General features: G+C 34.2%; 1 protein-coding gene across 1 annotated transcript; it reads right to left on the reverse strand.

Annotated features, from left to right (window-relative positions):
- Positions 1–640: 640 nt before the first annotated feature.
- Positions 641–18,060, reverse strand: LOC105337617 (splicing factor 3A subunit 2). Its single transcript, XM_034444869.2, has 9 exons — positions 17,946–18,060; positions 15,539–15,720; positions 15,229–15,300; positions 15,037–15,083; positions 14,465–14,574; positions 11,925–11,974; positions 10,978–11,118; positions 7,281–7,349; positions 641–1,162 (listed from the first exon to the last, which is right to left on the reverse strand). Exons 2-9 carry the CDS (start codon positions 15,662–15,664, stop codon positions 758–760), a joined length of 1,020 nt encoding a protein of 339 aa, XP_034300760.1. The 5' UTR covers positions 15,665–15,720; positions 17,946–18,060; the 3' UTR covers positions 641–757.
- Between the last annotated feature and the right edge of the window lie 651 nt (positions 18,061–18,711).

Raw genomic sequence — 18,711 nt, forward strand, 5'->3', positions numbered from 1 at the left:
CCGATTTCTAATGTAAAATGACGAAGTTACAACCCTGTAAACTACAAAGGCTACTGTGAGAAATATATGGGTTTTTCCCCAAAGATGGCGACCAAGGGACATAACATTTGTTAAGTGTGGATTGGTTTATAAGTCATAAAGTGAATGTTACATTATTTGGTAACTTAGCACATAGGCGTCGGAACCGGGGGGGGGGGGGGGGGCTAAGCCCCCCCACTTTTTTTGCAAAGTTATACCTAACCATTAGAAACATAGCATGATAGAGGGTCCAGCCCCCCCCCCCCCCACTTTTTTTCGCAGGAAAGATTATCGTTCCTAATTTACCTTGAAAGATTGAGAAGTTAGATTCAGAAGCATACTATTCCCCCCCCCCCCCCCCCCACGGATTAGGAATTTCATGATTTTGAAAAAAAAAATTTGGGTAAGTAATTTTTTTTTTTTTGGAAGTATAGGCTACCCCCCCCCCCCCCCCCCCCCCCCCCGGATTAGGATTTCCAGGATTTTGGGAATTACTTTTTTCTCAATACTTCTGAGGATTAGTCTAGCCCCCCCCCCCCCACATTCAATTTGCTTCCGACGCCTATGTAGCAGATTATCAAATCAATAAATACCAGAAAATCAATAAGTCAACTTGACAGAATGACATCTATCTTTTTTATTCTCTTATATATGACAATGATATAAAATTGATCTACAAACATCAAGAGACTATTCACTTTGAAGTTAAGTTCATCTACTCCAGATCCGGTGATAAGTTTTACTTTGGGGGTGGAGGAGGAGGAGGGGCAATATTTGAAGCTCCCGGTGGCATCCCTGGGGGTAACCCAGGGGGAGGAACAGGTGGAGGGGGAGGAGCTGGCATGTTTGGGGGAGGTCCTGGGGGAGGGACTCCACCAGGGGGCATGGGAGGTGGAGGCATGCCCTGACCCATAGTGGGCATTCCATGTTGAGGTGGCATGGGAGGAGGTCCCCCTCCTGCTTGTCCCATTGGGGGTGGTGGGGGCATCCTTGGGGGAGGGGGCATGCGGGGTGGCGGAGGAAGCTGTTGGGGGACAGAGGCAGAGCTTGCTGGAATTGGCACTTCTTTCTTTCCCTCTGTTGGAGGAGGCGGAAGTGACATCGGGGTCTTGGATTCTATCTTGAAAGCAAACTGCAGGAAAAACTGAAGAAGAGAAAAAGAGAAGAACATTCTAATAAACCAATCTATAATCATTACTGAAGGGGCATGGTCACGATTTTGGTCGAATTTTATTTTTCTGTTTTTATTATTTGCAATGCATTTCTAATGATCAAATGATATTTGGGTGCCAGTCGTTGAGTTTTAAGCAAGATACAAGGCTCACAATTCTTCGTCATGTAAATAAGGCCCTATTTTTATCTTGGGTAAAAAACCGGAATTTTCACTTCAACATTCGAAATGTAAACAAACATATTGTTTACATAGCGAAGAATTGTAAGCTCTGTAACTCGCTTATAACTCATCAAATGACACTCAAATTTTGGTTGCCTATTAAGAATGCCTTACTAAAGCATTGTAAACATTAAAATAAAAAAAAATAAAAAATTTTGACCAAAATCGTCACCATGCCCCTTTAAACATTTCATTTTCCTCATATGTTTACTGCCTTTTGAGCAACAACAAAATATTGAATCAAATCAATACCTGTATTTAAAGAAGGAATTACCCAATATTTAATTTGGAACTTCAAAACATATCAAATAATTTTTCAAAAATTACTTTTTTCATCTGATTATGGAAATACAGATTATTTTGTATAATGTATTCTTAAAGTTTCTGAATGTTAAAGAACTATTTTATTCTGTTGGTGTTTTGATTAGTCTTTTCCTATATATTTATATTTTTTCTTATTACATGTATTATAAATGCCTATCATGCTGCTATTGTAGAATCACTTAAAGTAGTGGCCAATACTCATGAATTGCCAGTTTTTCAAAGGTTCAAGGTGCCATACTTTGGTGGATTTAAGGTAGGAAACAACAGATTAGTGAAAAATTTTCCTACAAGTATTTTTTAGATAATTCATTATTTTGTTTTTTGAAACGAAACCTGTAAAGATTAAAATTTGAAAAAAAAAAACTTCGCCCACACTGCCTCAAACCCACCGTTTCAACCTCCTTTCAATTGAGTATAAAATGGAAAAGTCATTGCTAGTCATTTGCTCTGCAAATAAGTTACTTTTAAGATATTACAATATATTCCTATGTTAAACTTTGACCCTCCATTGTGGCCCCACCCTACCCCTGGGGGTCATTATTTTCACAACTTCAAATCTACACTACCTGGGGATGCTTCCACACAAGTTTTAGCTTTCCTGGCTTAATGGTTCTTGAGAAGAAGATTTTTGAAAATTTCTCAAAATTTTTCATTAATTTCCAATTATCTCCCCTTAGAAAAGGGTGTGACCCTTAATTTTCACAACTTTGAATCCCCTTTGCCTAAGGATGATTTGTGCCAAGTTTTGTTGAAATTGGCGCTGTAGTTCTTGAGAAGATGCTGAAAATGTGAAAAGTTTACGGACAGACGGATGGACAGACAGCCTCAGCAGACGACAGAAAAAAATGTGATCAGAAAAGCTCACTTGAGCTTTCAGCTCAGGTGAGCTAAAACCTGAGGATTTCCTGGGTGAGAAAGACAGAGAAATCCTTGTAAATTGTGCTACCGCTAATTCTAAAGATTCCAAAGTAAAATGTTACTTATTTTCTTCTTTTAAAAAAAAAAACACAATATTAAAGCCCTTAATTTTTTTTTTTTAAAATCAACCCCCGCCCTTAAAAAGATACTGAATACCAGCAGAATTTTTCTGGTTTGAACAAAAGCATCATCTATAGGAACAGGAAGTTTTGAAAAAAAGGTCCAAAATAGATGGATAAAAGATTAACTCACATGAAAAGAGAGTACATGTGAAATTTAAGTCATTTTACTTCACATGAAAGATTTTTTCCTACATTTCATATAATTATATCCTAAGTGATTAGCATTCAAATTCTCATACCATGAATTTTTTATTAGTATTTCCTGGTGAATTAACCAATTATCTCAGAAAGTTGTAGACTTTTACCTATTTACACCAGCAGAATTAGTCTCTTTTCAATGTAATTATGTTAAAGATATTCAAAGTAAATAAAATAATTTCTTATGGGCAAAAAAAATACAACAAACCAAACTGCATCATGAGAATGTTTGGAAAAGGGAACCATTTGGTTTTGTCCCCCAAAGGATTAGGTTAATTCAACCTGCATGTTAATATGCAACTATTGTAAACAAAGCAAACTTAAGAAATATTAGTGAACATAACGTACACAGGTTTATTTTTGATTTGCGAAATCATTATGACATTTATTTATAGCGATGTCAAAGTCATAACACAATTAAAGCTGCCTCGATGTCAGGGGCACATTTTAATATGAAGCGAATAACGCTTTGTCCTTTTGTGTCCTTTTTTTTAAAAACAAATTTTGTACATTATATTTTTTTTTAAATTGAAATATGGCTTAATTGACCAGAAAACTACTGCAATGTCTTTTATTATACACATACTTAGCATAAACATCATTTAAAAGAGTTCACCAACTTTGATATAAAATCAGACCAAGCAGCTTGTACACGTTTTTTAAAACAGTAAAAACCAAAGGCCCATGGGCCACATTGCTCACCTGAGCAACACTAGACATAATAAATTCAAGTTTCTGAAGTCATATCTAAAATATAGGGACAAAGAATGAGTAGAATTGATCCTGTTTTTAAAAAATTTCAAAATTTTCTACAGATGTTTTTATGTAAGGCACCTTTTGTATCTGTTATATCAAATATTGACCATTGCCATTCTCAAAATGATCTTAAACAACTGTTCATATAAATAACAAATGAAAAGCTGTCAATGTGACAGCAACCCAGATTTTCTTTTACATGAACTGTATCCATAATCCATGTCAACCCGTATCCAGTGAAATGGAGAACCCAGCTATCTGTAATATTTTGCCAAAAAATGACTAAGTTCAAAAGCTGGTATTTTATAGATAATCAGAAATCAAAATCCTAGCAATATGCACATCTCTGATATATGTACAATTAATCTGCAAAAGTTGAAAATTGTAGGAGGAGTTATCCGTACAATGAGGGTACCCTTTTGGCAGCCGCACGCCCGCCTGCCCACCCGCCCGCCATTTTCACCATTTTAATAACCGGATTTTTCCGTTGGAAAACCCGGTTAAAAACCAACCTACATCAAATTTTAAACTCCTTGTGTGGCCCTACCGTACCCCCGGGGATCATAATTTCTACAAACTGGAATCTACACTACCTGAGGATGCTTCTACACAAGTTACAGCTTTTCTGGCCAATTGGTTCTTGAGAAGAAGATTTTTAAATATTTTTCTCTATATATTCCTATGTAAAATTCAACCCCCAATTGTGGCCCCACCATTCTCCCGGGGATCACGATTTCTACAAACTGTAATCTACACTACCTGAGGATGCTTCCACACAAGTTACAGCATTCTGCCCAATTGGAGGTTTTTAAAGGTAAAACCCGTTTACGAGATATCTATACTTACATGCATCAACTTTTTGCATTTTCCCCGAGCTGCCTACGATCATGCCTGAACTTTTGATACCACCCCTGTGGCATTACCTAATGTTTACCCATAATGCACAAGCATACTTCCCTTTCAGTTTTGTTCGGGCATTCGAGAAGAAAAGCCGCTTGCTGTTTCTTCGATTAAATTTTTTGAAGCCCAGGTTTTAAAAAATCAGATTTATTTAAAATTTGCTTAAAATGTAATAGAGAAATGACCATTTTGGAGACCTTTCGGTGTGCTATAGACACAGAGTTTTCAATGAAGCGTTTCCATGCAAAGTGTGCAGTAAGTGGTCAGAGGTAAAACGGACATTAATCGGAAAGATGATTGAGCGAAAGAAAGCAGAAGTGGGGAGAAAGTCAGCTACATTGCCAAATCCAGAAGTTCCCTCTGTGGGGAATAATGGCAATCGTTCTGATAGTCAAGTTTTCTCTGCGGAAAATGTAGCTGCATCAGAAAATCTCTCTCTGACAGAAACGAGTCAGAATCGCCGCGACTTGACGCAGGGTTTAGTCCCTCCTCAATCAGGTAATTTTCTGCCTTTCATGTTGGGAAATTTCGAAGCCCAATGCCAACATTATCAAGAGAATTGCATGAAAAGGTTGACTGACACTTGAATTAAAGAGTTTGTCAAGGATTCAAGTAATCAATCGACTAGTGCTTTAACTTCTGACATTCGTTCAGACCGGGCATATGTCAACTCTTTAAGAAGAAGTCAAGATCCTTGATGATACGTATCTAATGAGGACAAAACAGGCGCCCTACAAGCGCTGGTGCAGGTGTTCAAGTCAATGGCTGATGTTACTTCCCGCATATTAGTGGTTGCAGTTGCAGCCCGTTGAGCCATTCACACTAAGGATTTGGCTTTTAAATACAAAGCAACTGAAAACAAACTACTTGTACAAACAACTCTGAATCCTAAACTCTTTTGTGGGAAGTATTTTGACATTCTTCACTCAAGTGCAGAAAGTTTGCGCAATGCTAAGGAAACACAGCACCTGAAGGGTAAAAAGCAGCAAGAAGATTTTTTAAAAATTTCATTTAAAGAATTTTCTCTATATATTCCTATGTAAAAATTCAACCCCCAGTCGTGGCCCCACCGTACCCCCGGGGATCATGATTTCTACAAACTGGAATCTAAACCTGAGGATGCTTCTACACAAGTTACAGCTTTTCTGGCCAATTGGTTCTTGAGAAGAAGATTTTTAAATATTTTTCTCTATATATTCCTATGTAAAAATTCAACCCCCAATTGTGGCCCAACCATTCCTCCAGGAACATGATTTGAACAAACTTGAATCTACACTACCTGAGGATGATTCCATGCAAAAACAGCTTTTCTGGCCTGTTGGTTTTTAGAGGAAGATTTTTTAAAGAAACCAACTAATTTTTGATAATTTTTAATTATCTCCCTTTGAAAGAGGGCATGGCCCTTCATTTAAACAAACTTGAATACCCTTCACCTAAGGATGCTTTGTGCCAAGTTTTGTTGAAATTGGCCCAGTGGTTCTGGAGCAGAAGTGTCGAAAATGTAAAAAGTTTACAGACGGAAGGACAGACGGGCAGATGGATGGACAGACAGCCAGACGCAGGACAAAAAGTGATCAGAAAAGCTCACTTGAGCTTTCAGTTCAGGACTGAATTTTACAAAAGAACTTACGACAAAGTCGTAAATATTATCCGCATCATGGATTGATCTTAAACGGAAAAAAAAATATAAACTCATTTATTTACAACTATTTTGACTGCTATACAAAAGTAATCATATTTCACAGCCATTAGAATAAAACATTGGTTAGTTCGTGATTAAACATCATTCATTAATTTGGTCGTAAGTCGTAAGTTCTTTTGTAAAACGCAGCCCAGGTGAGTAAAAATTGTTAAGTTTGATTAAGAACTTCAAGGCCTCTTTTGATATAAAAAAAAAAAGAAGAGGGTTTCACAAGTTAAATATGACTAATATTCGTCTACAGACAATGGACCCAGACAGATCTGGGTAGCAAGCGGATATTTGGATGACTCAAGTGACCTAACAATCCCAACTGTCTGATGCTTCTTGAAAAGCTCTACATACAGCTCTTATTTACTTCATTATCAGTCATGATTCACTGCTTATCAACAATCAATAGACATGTTACAAACACTTTCTGCATGACATCTTTGTATGACAAGGTGAGTTCAAGGTCTGATATCATTGGTATTGTATAGATTGTGGTACATGTTCTCCATTAAATCCTAGGATTAACTTTTGTACACATTTCATATTCAGGGGTTGTCTCAAGTGAGAAAATTTTCCACTAAAAAACACACTAAATTTTTTTGTTATCATATAATAGTACTGTATACATTTGCCCCTGTATTATTTTTGCCCCTTTCGACCTTGTTTTTTAGGACGTTGGATCCTGCGATCAAAAGTCTTGAAGTTTCTAAAGTATTTTGCAAAAATATACAAACATAGCTTAACCAAAAATCAAAACAAATTTTTGGGGTCTATATGCTTCATTTGGCGCCACGGTGTATTAAATATGCAAGTGTAGAAGGGAAAAAATTACATGGGCGGAAATAACTCTGCATACAGTTATCATTTTGGAAAATTGTCTTAAAAATAGGTGAACTGAATTCAATTATGATCGAGTCTTCTCTTACGAGGATTGAAATGCTACTGGCCTCCCATTACCTACCTGTTTGGTTTCTCTATTCCAGTGCGACCAAAGCTTTTTTGGATCCTTGTCCACTTCGCGGCTTGGTACCTAGTCAACAAAATTATCAAATTATATTACATGCGTCTATGACATTTCACCAAAAGACAACTTGTTGCAAAAAATTTATCAATGCAACAACTTCTAGAATGGACAACTGCTCATTGAAAGGACAAGTCTGGAATAGTCAACTCATAAATACGACAACACGCCGACACTTATTGAAAGTAAAAGATAGAATGCGATACTGTAGACATGGAAAACATTATGTTGTTTTTAATTTAACCATGTTCACGGTCAGATATATTTTCCATGATCATTAAGCCACTATAAATATTGAGCTGTGCATTCAACATCTCTGTGTGGGCCTCCTTTATAGATGTTAATAATAGATTGTGCATTATTGGGGCCTAAGTTTCCCCTTGCTAATCGCAACTAGAACTGTCCTAATGGGACTAATACCCCCGCTAGGCTAATTTCAAATGGGACAAATAATTGAATTGAATAATAATTAAGGTTTGGAACACATACAAAAAAAAAAAAAAAAATAGTTAACAAAGAAAAATTAAAATCAAAATTGTCAGAATTTCACTGTAAATACATATCTATAACAGTAATACATTTACAAATGTATGTATTTGATGATATATTTTTTTAATTTAATTGATTTAAAGAAAAACCAACAAAATGACAATAACCCCTCCCTTTGCAGTGAATAGAAATACCGGTAGCCAAGCAATGCTCTTCTGTTGATAAAACTTTCAATATCTTTCTAATAAGAGTCTTGACAGATGCAATTAGTTGTTTCAAATTTTCCTCACTTTCTCCTATGGCACAATTGAACTCCATATCAGAAAATTGATCCCATAGGACTATGATTTTCTTTGATGAGCTTATTAAATTTAATAAACTCCCAAAACATTACCATAATTACCATACTATGTAAAAATATGTAAAAAAGAAAATTTAATATTACAAACAATTTTAAAATTGCCAAAACACTACAATCATATCAGTAATTTTGAATTTCATTTAAATTAATGCCCAATAGGGTCACTTCATCAAATTACTTGACAAATAAATTTAAACAACCTCTAAAAATAGTTTAACTTCTTTATTAATAATTAAATTATTTATTTCCTTATAATGATAGACCTTTTGGTTTACATGAAACAGTTTTAAAATAGCCCCAAAACCATCACCCATTTTACAGATTATCAATTTCCCCTAAACACATGCTCCATCTGAACCATGGCTCAGATAATGGCTCCCTTGGGACAAATGAATTCAGTCACACTTGTCTTTGATGTTCTCATTAGCTCCTAAGAATTTATCATTGACAAACAAAAACTTTGCATTGTCAGTTGATAGAATACTTATAAAAAATAATTTTTTTTTTATTAATTAAGACATAAAGACAAAAAACTCCATCTGGATGTATTTATATAAATATATTTTAGAGGGTTTTCTATTAATTAATTAATAAAATCTGTAAGGATTACCTCCCTTACTTTTCAACATTAGCGTACAATATATAGAATTAGGAAAATGAAAACTGTCATAAAATCATTAAATCTTGTCTGATCTTAAAAAAAATTGCAGGTGCACATCTTCAGATGGTGTTCAACATATGTACAAATTTTCAAACTGTTCCATGCAGTAATAAAAAATTCTATAGGGGGGACAAAGTTGTGTCTACAGACAGATGGACAGACAGACAGACGGACAGACGGACAGACGGACAGGGTGAAACCAATATACCCCCCTAAACTTCGTTTGCGGGGGTATAATTAAAATACTTTCAAGCAAACCTATACTTTGGAGTTAACGGTTTAAAAGATCAATGGCTGATGAGATTAAAGTGAAACCCCTGTGCACTGTTTTTGTCAGCACAATTGGCTGTCTCAATGGCTCTTCTGTTAATTGCAGATTACTTGTGGAATAAGGCAGATCATTTTTAAAAATAAATCATTATTGCGGAAAGGGAATGTCAAAAAACATAAATATAAGCATTGAATCATTTTTTTTTGGTCAGACTGAAAGGTACATGCCGATTGGTCGAAACCTACAGAGACTGAAACCTAGACAGGACTAAAATCTACACACCCCATATATCAATAGGTCGAAAGCTACAGCAATCTAAGAAAGATCACAGACTGCACGAAATAATCATGCTGATGTCAAACTCAAATTCCCATTAGAAACGATTTGGCTGTTTCTTTTTGATAACGTACTGATGTACAATAACAGTAATTCAGTAAATTTTACTTACTTTTTACTATCAATTTATTAATTTGTTAAAAAAAAGAAAGATGTAAATATCTTTGATGATTCATGCGGGTTATTAAGGGAGTGATCATTCCAGAAAAAATTCATATAACCCGCTAATGCGAGTTACCTATTTTTTCTGCAATGTCGCCACCTACATATCCAGCATGAATCAACAAAGAAGGCATTTTATTGTTTAAATAAAGTTGTACATGTAGATTTTTACAAAAATGTTTCCTCATGGTTGAATGGCAGAAGTGTAGGATTCATTTGTGAAAGTTCTAGATAAGGATGCAAACACCTTATCAGGAAAATAAATTGATCTTTCACCTTTCACATATCACATTTGTTTTCAACAAAGGATACCAAAAATATAAATTGTAACTACAGGTGAATCTCGATAACTCGAACTTCAGGGGTCCATGACTAAACTTCGAGAGATCAAGAGTTCGAGAGATCGAAAGTTTAAAAAAATCCAGAAATTTTTGTTCCGATCATTTTGGTTCTAAAATTAAAGAAGCCTGAAATCTATATTTATAACATGGGAGGATAGTCTGACATGATTTCAATCGTATTTTCTTCTTCTACATTACTTCAATGTAAACAATACAAAACTTACTTGTGTGGTTATTAAGTGTATTTTTTCACGTTAAAAAAAACTTTTAAGCATATTATGTTTTCTTAATTATTACGTTAGAATATTCTAAATAAAGAGCATTTACCTTAACTTTCATAGGTTGTTGAAATTAATAGATCACTTACAAATTACCTATCGAAGCAAGGGGTAGTGTCACTTACATAATCAACCAATTAACACTACCACGCTAGCCCCCCAGGAGTTCACACAACCACCCAGGTAAGGTCCACACAGAAATGTTTACAAATTACCTAATGAAGCAAGGGGTAGTGTCACTTACATAATCAACCAATTAACACTACCACGCTAGCCCCCCAGGAGTTCACACAACCACCCAGGTAAGGTCCACACAGAGCTATAATTATACGCTTGATCGACCGCGTGTGTACACAGTAACCACTTTGAGTTATCGAGAGTGAAAAACAAAGAAATATGTATGACGGGACCCAGGTTTTACTTCGAGAGATCAAGAACTTCGAGAGATCGGAGTTTGAGAGATCAAGAGTAAATTTGCTAGGTTATAGAGAAAAAAATTGGGACAGTGAGTTCACTTCGAGAGATCAAGAACTTCAAGAGATCGAAGTTCGAGCCATCGAGTGTCACCTGTATTAAGATTAAAGAGAAAGAAAAAATAATTGTAATTATTTGGAATGAAAAGAGAGATAATATTTTGGATAAGAGAAAAGGATACCATTGTTATAGGATGACACTAGAAACTTTAAAATAATAAATGGTATGTGTATGAAATAATGTGTTAAAATTTATTTGGCATACCTTAAAGGCAATAGTCTCATATGGCTCAGCCGCAAACAACAGATATTGCCATTTCCTGTCAGGTGGCTCCACCTTCTGCTCATAAGCTGCCATAAATCTGTGTCGTGGAGCTATTCCTTCCACAATCTCTGGGTAATCAATCTATCCACAAAGAAAGACAACTCTAATTCATGCAACTCATTTATTTTACAACACTCTCTTGAGCCTCCCTCCCCCTTTAAGAGCCTCCGTGGACATTTTCTAATCCAATGAGAATAACAACCTAGCTCTCACCCCAAAAATTCATTAAGACTTTCAGCAACAAAATTTTAAATTTGTTAACAAACTTGTAAAGCATTCAATAATCATTTTCATGGTACACAAACTCTACCACAATCAGCATCCTCTCATAGCCACACCTTTTTTTATCAATTTTCTAGGGACCAAAGGTGCTCAAAAGAACAAATATGGTAATACTGATGTATTCATGACCTAAATGTAAATTAATCAGGCCAAAATAAAATATTTGTATGTTTGGAATTGCCTTCTGCCTCATTGAAATACCAGCCACTGAAAAAAATTTATTAGCAAAAAATAAAGAACTTTTTTTTATATGGAGATTTTTATTTTTAACCAGTTTTTACCAGAGTTTTAAATTACTTTAACTTCGATTTTTAAAAAATAAAAAAATTCTTTCCCTCCCTGGGTCTAGAGACCCACAGGCTGCAATTAAAAACAAACATTTTTTTAAAGCATGGCCTCATATCCTGCTTTCCAGTAAATCTTTAAATTAATTTAATCCTGAACTGACACGTAAATCAAATAAGTGTAACAGTTTACAAAGGATTTTTAATCCTCCTGTTTTTCACTGATACATGAAGGAAAGATAAATATAAGGCATATGTAAAAGGAAGTTGAATGCACGTACCATGCACCTATAGAAAGTAAATGCATGGTCTTAGATTTACCTGAAACAGTAAGCTCTGCTGACCATTGTCAGGGTCCCTCTGTTTGGTCACTGAAAAAAAAAAATGATCTCAATGAAGACACAAGGAAATTATTAATCAGCATGAGTTCAGTTAAACCACCACAATTAATATATCTTTCTAGTGAGATTTCCAATGGTCTGCATGTGGCACACATCATGAGGAATTTTTAAACATCAGTAATATGTTTTACGGTGCGACCGTTGGGGCGAGCACAGCATGTGATCAAACAATGAATTATAATAAATTAATAAAATAAAATTAACAACGTGAAATTTGAATGCCAAAAAATAAAACATACCTATTTTTCAGTAAATTTTCATTATTCATAGTTTATAAGATTTGTTATAATTTATTTATTTATATGTAGAACAATAGTTTAATCTCAGATACAATGTTGTTAAAAAATAAAGATTTTAATATATAAATATTCATTGCACTGCATCTCCTCTTTTAAAGTGAATGTGATTATGATTGATTGATTGATTTCCCCCCTTTTTTTTGCAGTAGACAACCCCCCCCCCCCGCATGTAATAAATGGAAGTGAAAATAAAGAAACCATTGAACTGCTAAAGAGCTGAAGGATTATAATTTTCATGATTTATTTTTCTTTTTGCTTGCAAAGATTTTTTGGATGAGGCTGCCATCCACCCACCCACCCCCTTTAAAAAAAGGCGCTGCTACGTATAACGTTACGTTTCAGGAAATTACCGTAATTATAGTGAATAAAATATTTGTGAGCATTCATCCAAATAAGTGCAATTTACAACTGTTTCCTGTATCTGAAGAAATGTCCTTATTCGTCAGCTGTTCTTTATCTTAGCCTTTGCAAGATTTTGAGAGGATTTTGGTCATTTCAGCAGATTTACAATAACTTCAATTAGAGTAATTTCCCCTTATCAGTGCTTATTGTGACGTCAAAGCTGACGTTGGTTAAGTGTCGTCTTACTCTTTAAAATTCCCTTGAGAAATAAAAGTATGCGAAGTATACTGTTTTATTTACTTAAAAAGCATGATGTTCTTAAAATTACACATCTTATAAGCTTTTCAAAGGTTTTACTTTGATTCTCGGGAGAACGTGATGTTGGAACGTGAGGTTGGAAACCATTGGTACTATGAATTGTGGGTCAAAATTTACTGACTCCGAAAAAATATATCGGATCAATGTGTAAACGTTTGTGACGTCACACGATTATTTTTTATTGAAAGTGTACTGAGGTGAACTTTAGAGGTAACATTGACTGTATGTCGCTTACATCGTTATTGTTTTTACTGTCTAAATTTTGTCTTGCTGATTCTCGTGAGAGTGTGAAGTGATAAAAATTGCCATGATTACAGGGAACTACTGGGACGATTAAAACGATGCATTACTGGTCCGATTTACTGACGCCAAAAAAATCCGTTGAATGAATGTGCAACTAGTCCGAATTTTCTATTCACACACGCCTTGCCGGTAGAGCTCGCTTCGCGCCGGCGCTGCGCGCCGGCGAGCTGCGCTCGCTATAAAGGATTTATAAAATGATTAATGTATCCCACTCCTCAATGTTCTTGTATAAGAATTCCTTGAGAAGTACGGCATATCATTAAAATCTGTAGACAAAACATACTTGAAAAAAACAAAGTTAATGGGAGGTCAGTGTTCATCCCTCTGAGTTATGGCCAATTTAATTTGACTTTTTTGCACCTAAAAAGCAATTTCTGCCTGATTAGGATTTGTTGTCAGTACAGCAGTATTTTTGATTAAGCAAACTTTTTCCTTGAAATATTGTTTTTAACTATGCACAATGGTCACACTAAATAGAGGGATTATGAAAAAAAAATTGTATGAAGCTGCATAATTTTTGTGTGACCTTTTTGCACTTAAAATAGACAATTTCTATAATAGTTACAATTTGATTTGAAATAAAAAACATTTTGAATATCAAGAATTTTATACAATTAATCCAGTTTGCCCAGATATGTATTCAGTATCATTTTGACATAATAAAACATGGGGGTCAGTATTTTAGATATATTTATTTAGATATATGGCTTCAAAGGTAAAATTCTCGCAAAATTTGGCTTCAAAAGATTTAGACACTTTCTATATATTTGCATGATATTATGCTTATTAATAACATCTATCATTCTCTCAAAATTTAGTTTTGTACAAGTCACACGGGACCTATAGAACATGTCAAAATCCTATTAAATGTTAAAAATGTGAATAATGAATAACGTATAATAAAAAGAAGAGTATATTGAAAATTCGTAAAATTGCTTGTTTCTGTCATTTTCGTCAAAAAACCTTCCGCACGAGAAAATAGTTCCCCCAAAAACTTGTTTGTTTCTTGAATTCAAATGGATTTCCTTTATAAATGTTGTGTAATTATGAAATAATGATCTTTCTGGGAGGATTAAATTAATAAAATCATATTTATTTAAAATATAATGAACATCTGCACAATGAAATCAAAACATGAGAAGTGAGATACCATAATTTTTTTTTCACAAATACATGTACATGACATATTCTGACTGACCCTTGTAACCGGGCCTTCCTATTTTGACGAATTTCTTGATATCGACCCTTGCTTTCTCGGGGGCAGGCTGGGCTGGTGCTTCTTTGGCTTCTTTGGCTGCTCGACGGGCCCTTGGAAAATGAAGTTATGTGTTGCAAAAACATGCATATGTATCTTACACCAAAAAAATTAATATCTAGTTTTTCTTGCCCAAAAATTCAAAATATAGAGTGCAGGCAGGCATATTAGTTATATTGTAAGATTTGAGTTATTTCAATTTACAATACAGCAACAAAACCAATAAATGCTATAGCATCTGACACAGTATGTTGGTGCCTGAAAAAACAATCTTTTTTTTTTTTGGCTTGCCTTACACAGAAATTGTAATGCACTATCTTATAATGTATAGTAATACTATTATATCTTATGTGTCTTTTGTCTCTACATGTAACATCACAAAAGGTTTTATTTCATTGTGTGGATATAAAATTAGTTTTCATCATTTCATTACATTTACATTTTCATTTCAATGAAAAGAAAATTTCAAAGAAAATTCTGATTGAGAGAAAATTGACTATAGTTTGGTTACTCACAAGTTAGCCTGATGTTTTTTTCCTTGGGTGTGAGCCAGGTAGCTACCCTACAGAATGGAAAAATTCATCGGTTATACTAGAAAAAAATTTAGATATCAAATATTTTTTATCGCATTGTCATAGTATGTAGTAATTTATATAAATACTAAAACAGGCAGTGTTTATTATCTAATTGACATCTAATTATTTTACCTCATTATTGTGGAGAGTCAGGCACAGCTTACATTCATAAGACCCCAAATGATTTTTCATAAAATAAGGATCCTGAAAGATAATTCAAAGTACATGTAAGTATCAACTAAGAGATTAATAATATCAAATTTCAAAAAAAAAATTAGCAGTTTCAATATTTACACTATTCAAAGAGAGACAATTCAGTAATAAATCAAAAACACAACTATTTTAATTAAAATGCAAGAAAATTTTTATAATAAACTGCTAAATTTAACATCAAGGTTAAACTCAAAATTTAATCAGTGTCAAGGACACAAATTACACTGACCTTGTTGAGGTCGATGGTCTCCAAGGCCAGCTGTCTCAGCCTCTCCCTCCGGTCTCTGTTCGACTCCGAGGCCGAGGCTACACCCCCCACTCCCGTCTTACCGCCAGCACGGTGCTGGAAATCCATGTTCGCTTCTTTTCTTTTTTTACACAACTATCAAATTTCCATCAACAACAATATACCTACAAGATGACAACATTAAAAGGTTAGAAATCAAAGTTCATATGAATATATATAATCATCAGCATGACATCGGCTCAGCTACACTTCTAAGTCTTATAAACAGGTAAGGTAACAGTGACATCACGTTATCATGTAAATACAAAGCCAAAAGGTATGTGTTTCATGTAGTCAAAGGACTGTCCACAATTTCATGCAGTGACTGCAAAACGAGAAGTTTTCAAAAACAGTCAACATTTCATTCATATCACGCCAATGTTCTGGCTCTTTTATCTGTTTAAAACTTTTTTAGTGTGTGATACAAAAGTGATAACAGATTACGAGTCAGAACAAGAGGCCCAGGGTCCACATCACTCACCTGTGCAACAATAGCCAGAACTCTGATTGAATGAGCATAATAGTATCAAATTCAAAATATCTTAGATATTAGCAATGTGGTCCATCGGCCTTTTGTTTCTTTTAAAATCATGTTTTTTTCAAGTTAAGCTCCTGCACTTGCTTGAACTCTATTTTTAGGAATTTAAGTAAATAAACTTCCTTTTGCTCTTGTTTCATTCAGAATCCTTTGACACTGCTGATTCACTAAAAGTGCTGGTTGGAGAAAATCATTTCAGAAATAAACAGCAAGTTAAAACTAAGTTTAGGCTTTACAGGATTGAATAACATGACCAACCAAGTTCATATCCCAGTAAACTTTTAAACATTGCTGTTTATTACTTATATTTACATTGGAGAACAGCAAATTGTTCAAAATTTTTAACTTAACTGGTTTTTTATGTTTACAACGATGCAAGCACCAAACTATAAGTGCAGTAATCAGTTTGACGTCATGTATATCTTGCATTGCTTCATTGATGATATAAATTCAATTTTTATGGATTTTGTCAATCAAATTAATATATTCAAATTTAATTAAGAAATAAAGTTCTTGTTTTCGTGAATGTTGCAGAATAACCTCCGAGGTTGAGAAATGTTGTTTTGAAATATAAAAGCAGAGGCTTTTATATTTTAAACAACATTTTGAGACCGAGGAGAATATCCTGCAACATTCACGAAAACAAGAACTTTATTTCTATTCTACTAACAGCCCAGTATTTCTACAGATCGTTTCTCCTATAGAGAGACGATCTAGGTCATTTTGACGGCTGTTCCATGTAACACCAGCAGTTATGTTAGTAATATTTACATGTGTATCGATCAAAGGAATCACATGCAGACAACAGAATTTTTTCTTGGGATGTTTAATACTCTTCACTTATTTATAAAATATCTTTGAGTTATATTCCTAATATTTTAAGGGCAATTTAATACGATTATTACTACTACCCGTTATATATTTTATGTAAAAACATGCAGTGAAAATGTGCTAGGGAGGTCCTAAGAACAGCCGCATTGATCTCTTTAAAGTAACATTTGGCAATACACATCATTTTGATTGGAACTAACAAGTCAAATTGACATGGTTTTAAAAACTTTTTACAGTTTGAAGTTGTACTTTAATGATCAGTGCGAGACAAATAGGTATTTCTGATCTGATAATTTACTGATGACGTTCGTGGTATATTGGAGAATAATGTCCGCGGCATCTCTTTGATCTCAGCAATAATTGTAGTAGAATGTAACTCAAATACATTGATGCTACAATTAAAATTGTTCAAATTGCTTACTCTCAATACCTGGATTGAATTTATCAACAGACATCCAATCCTACCCAAGGCTATGAAAGAATACCAAGTACTCATGTCAAACATGTCAGAGTTTAGAAAATCTTTCACAATGCACCATAGTTTCAAAGAAGTGAAACATGGTGGATTATTCATTTATTCCAGCATATATTGCGGTAATACTAAGAGTGCATTCATGTTTTGTTTTGTTTTTACAAACAATTGAAAATTAAAACGAAAATATATGTATCTTTGCTTGTGTTCAAAAACCAGAATAACTACCATGAAGCTGAAAGAAAATCTAGAGTATGAGGGGCTTATTTAAAAATAAATACTGGCAATATGGAGCTGAATTTATAGTAAGTTTCCTTCTTCAATACAAAAAGGAAATCGCTGAGGTAATTCGAACGAAGCATAGGTTTAAATCATCTGAGTGACAAATCTACATAATCTAATTACGATACTTATATAACGTTACATATTGTGATGAAACATATAGATATATACAACACTAGCAATGTACAAATAAAACATTGAATATATAAACAAATAACAATACTTACAACAAATTGGAGAAAAACGTACGAACAACGCGACAATCCAAGCCGAATCGGAATGCCTCTGCAATTATTCATAACAGCAAATGTGTTTCTCGTTTCGGCCTTGGTAAATTTCGCTCCGATGTTGTTTCAACCGCAATCCAATTTCTTGGTTTATCTTTTATTCCCTAATACTGTGTTGAATGATTCGATTATTATTTTTTTTTTATCAAGCTGACACTTGAAAATAAATGTATAACATCAGAGGGGATTAATTTTGGTACTGTTTTAATTTTCACGAGGATTTCGTTGATTTATAATTAAATATCAAATTGCTTAGATATATTTTTTGATTTATCGATAGATCTATGTTTTCTCAAAATAAATCTGAAAGGCACAACAACCAAAGAAATTATAGGTGAACTATTGAGTCTTCCTCAAAAACTGTTGATTTTGGACGATATATAAAACTGTTCCGGATAATTATGCCAGTGCCAAGTTGCATTTTTGCACCCGCTTAGATGCAGTTTCGGAAAAACCCATGTATACCAAATGATAGACCATTGTCTAGAGAGTATATAACCACTTTTGTTTTTAGTGTGTTTCACCTGACAGGTGAGATATTTACCTTTAAAAATTAATATCCCATCGGAAAATGATAATTCCCATAGGAGAATTGACTCTCCTACAGGAAATACTGACAATCCTATAGGATTTTTTAAAAGTCCTGTAGGAATTATATTTCCTATAGGAGAATGGAATTTCCTGTAGGAATTTGATTCAGACATGT

The sequence above is a fragment of the Magallana gigas genome, chromosome 5 (assembly GCF_963853765.1).
Source record: "Magallana gigas chromosome 5, xbMagGiga1.1, whole genome shotgun sequence".
Classification (NCBI taxonomy): domain Eukaryota; kingdom Metazoa; phylum Mollusca; class Bivalvia; order Ostreida; family Ostreidae; genus Magallana; species Magallana gigas.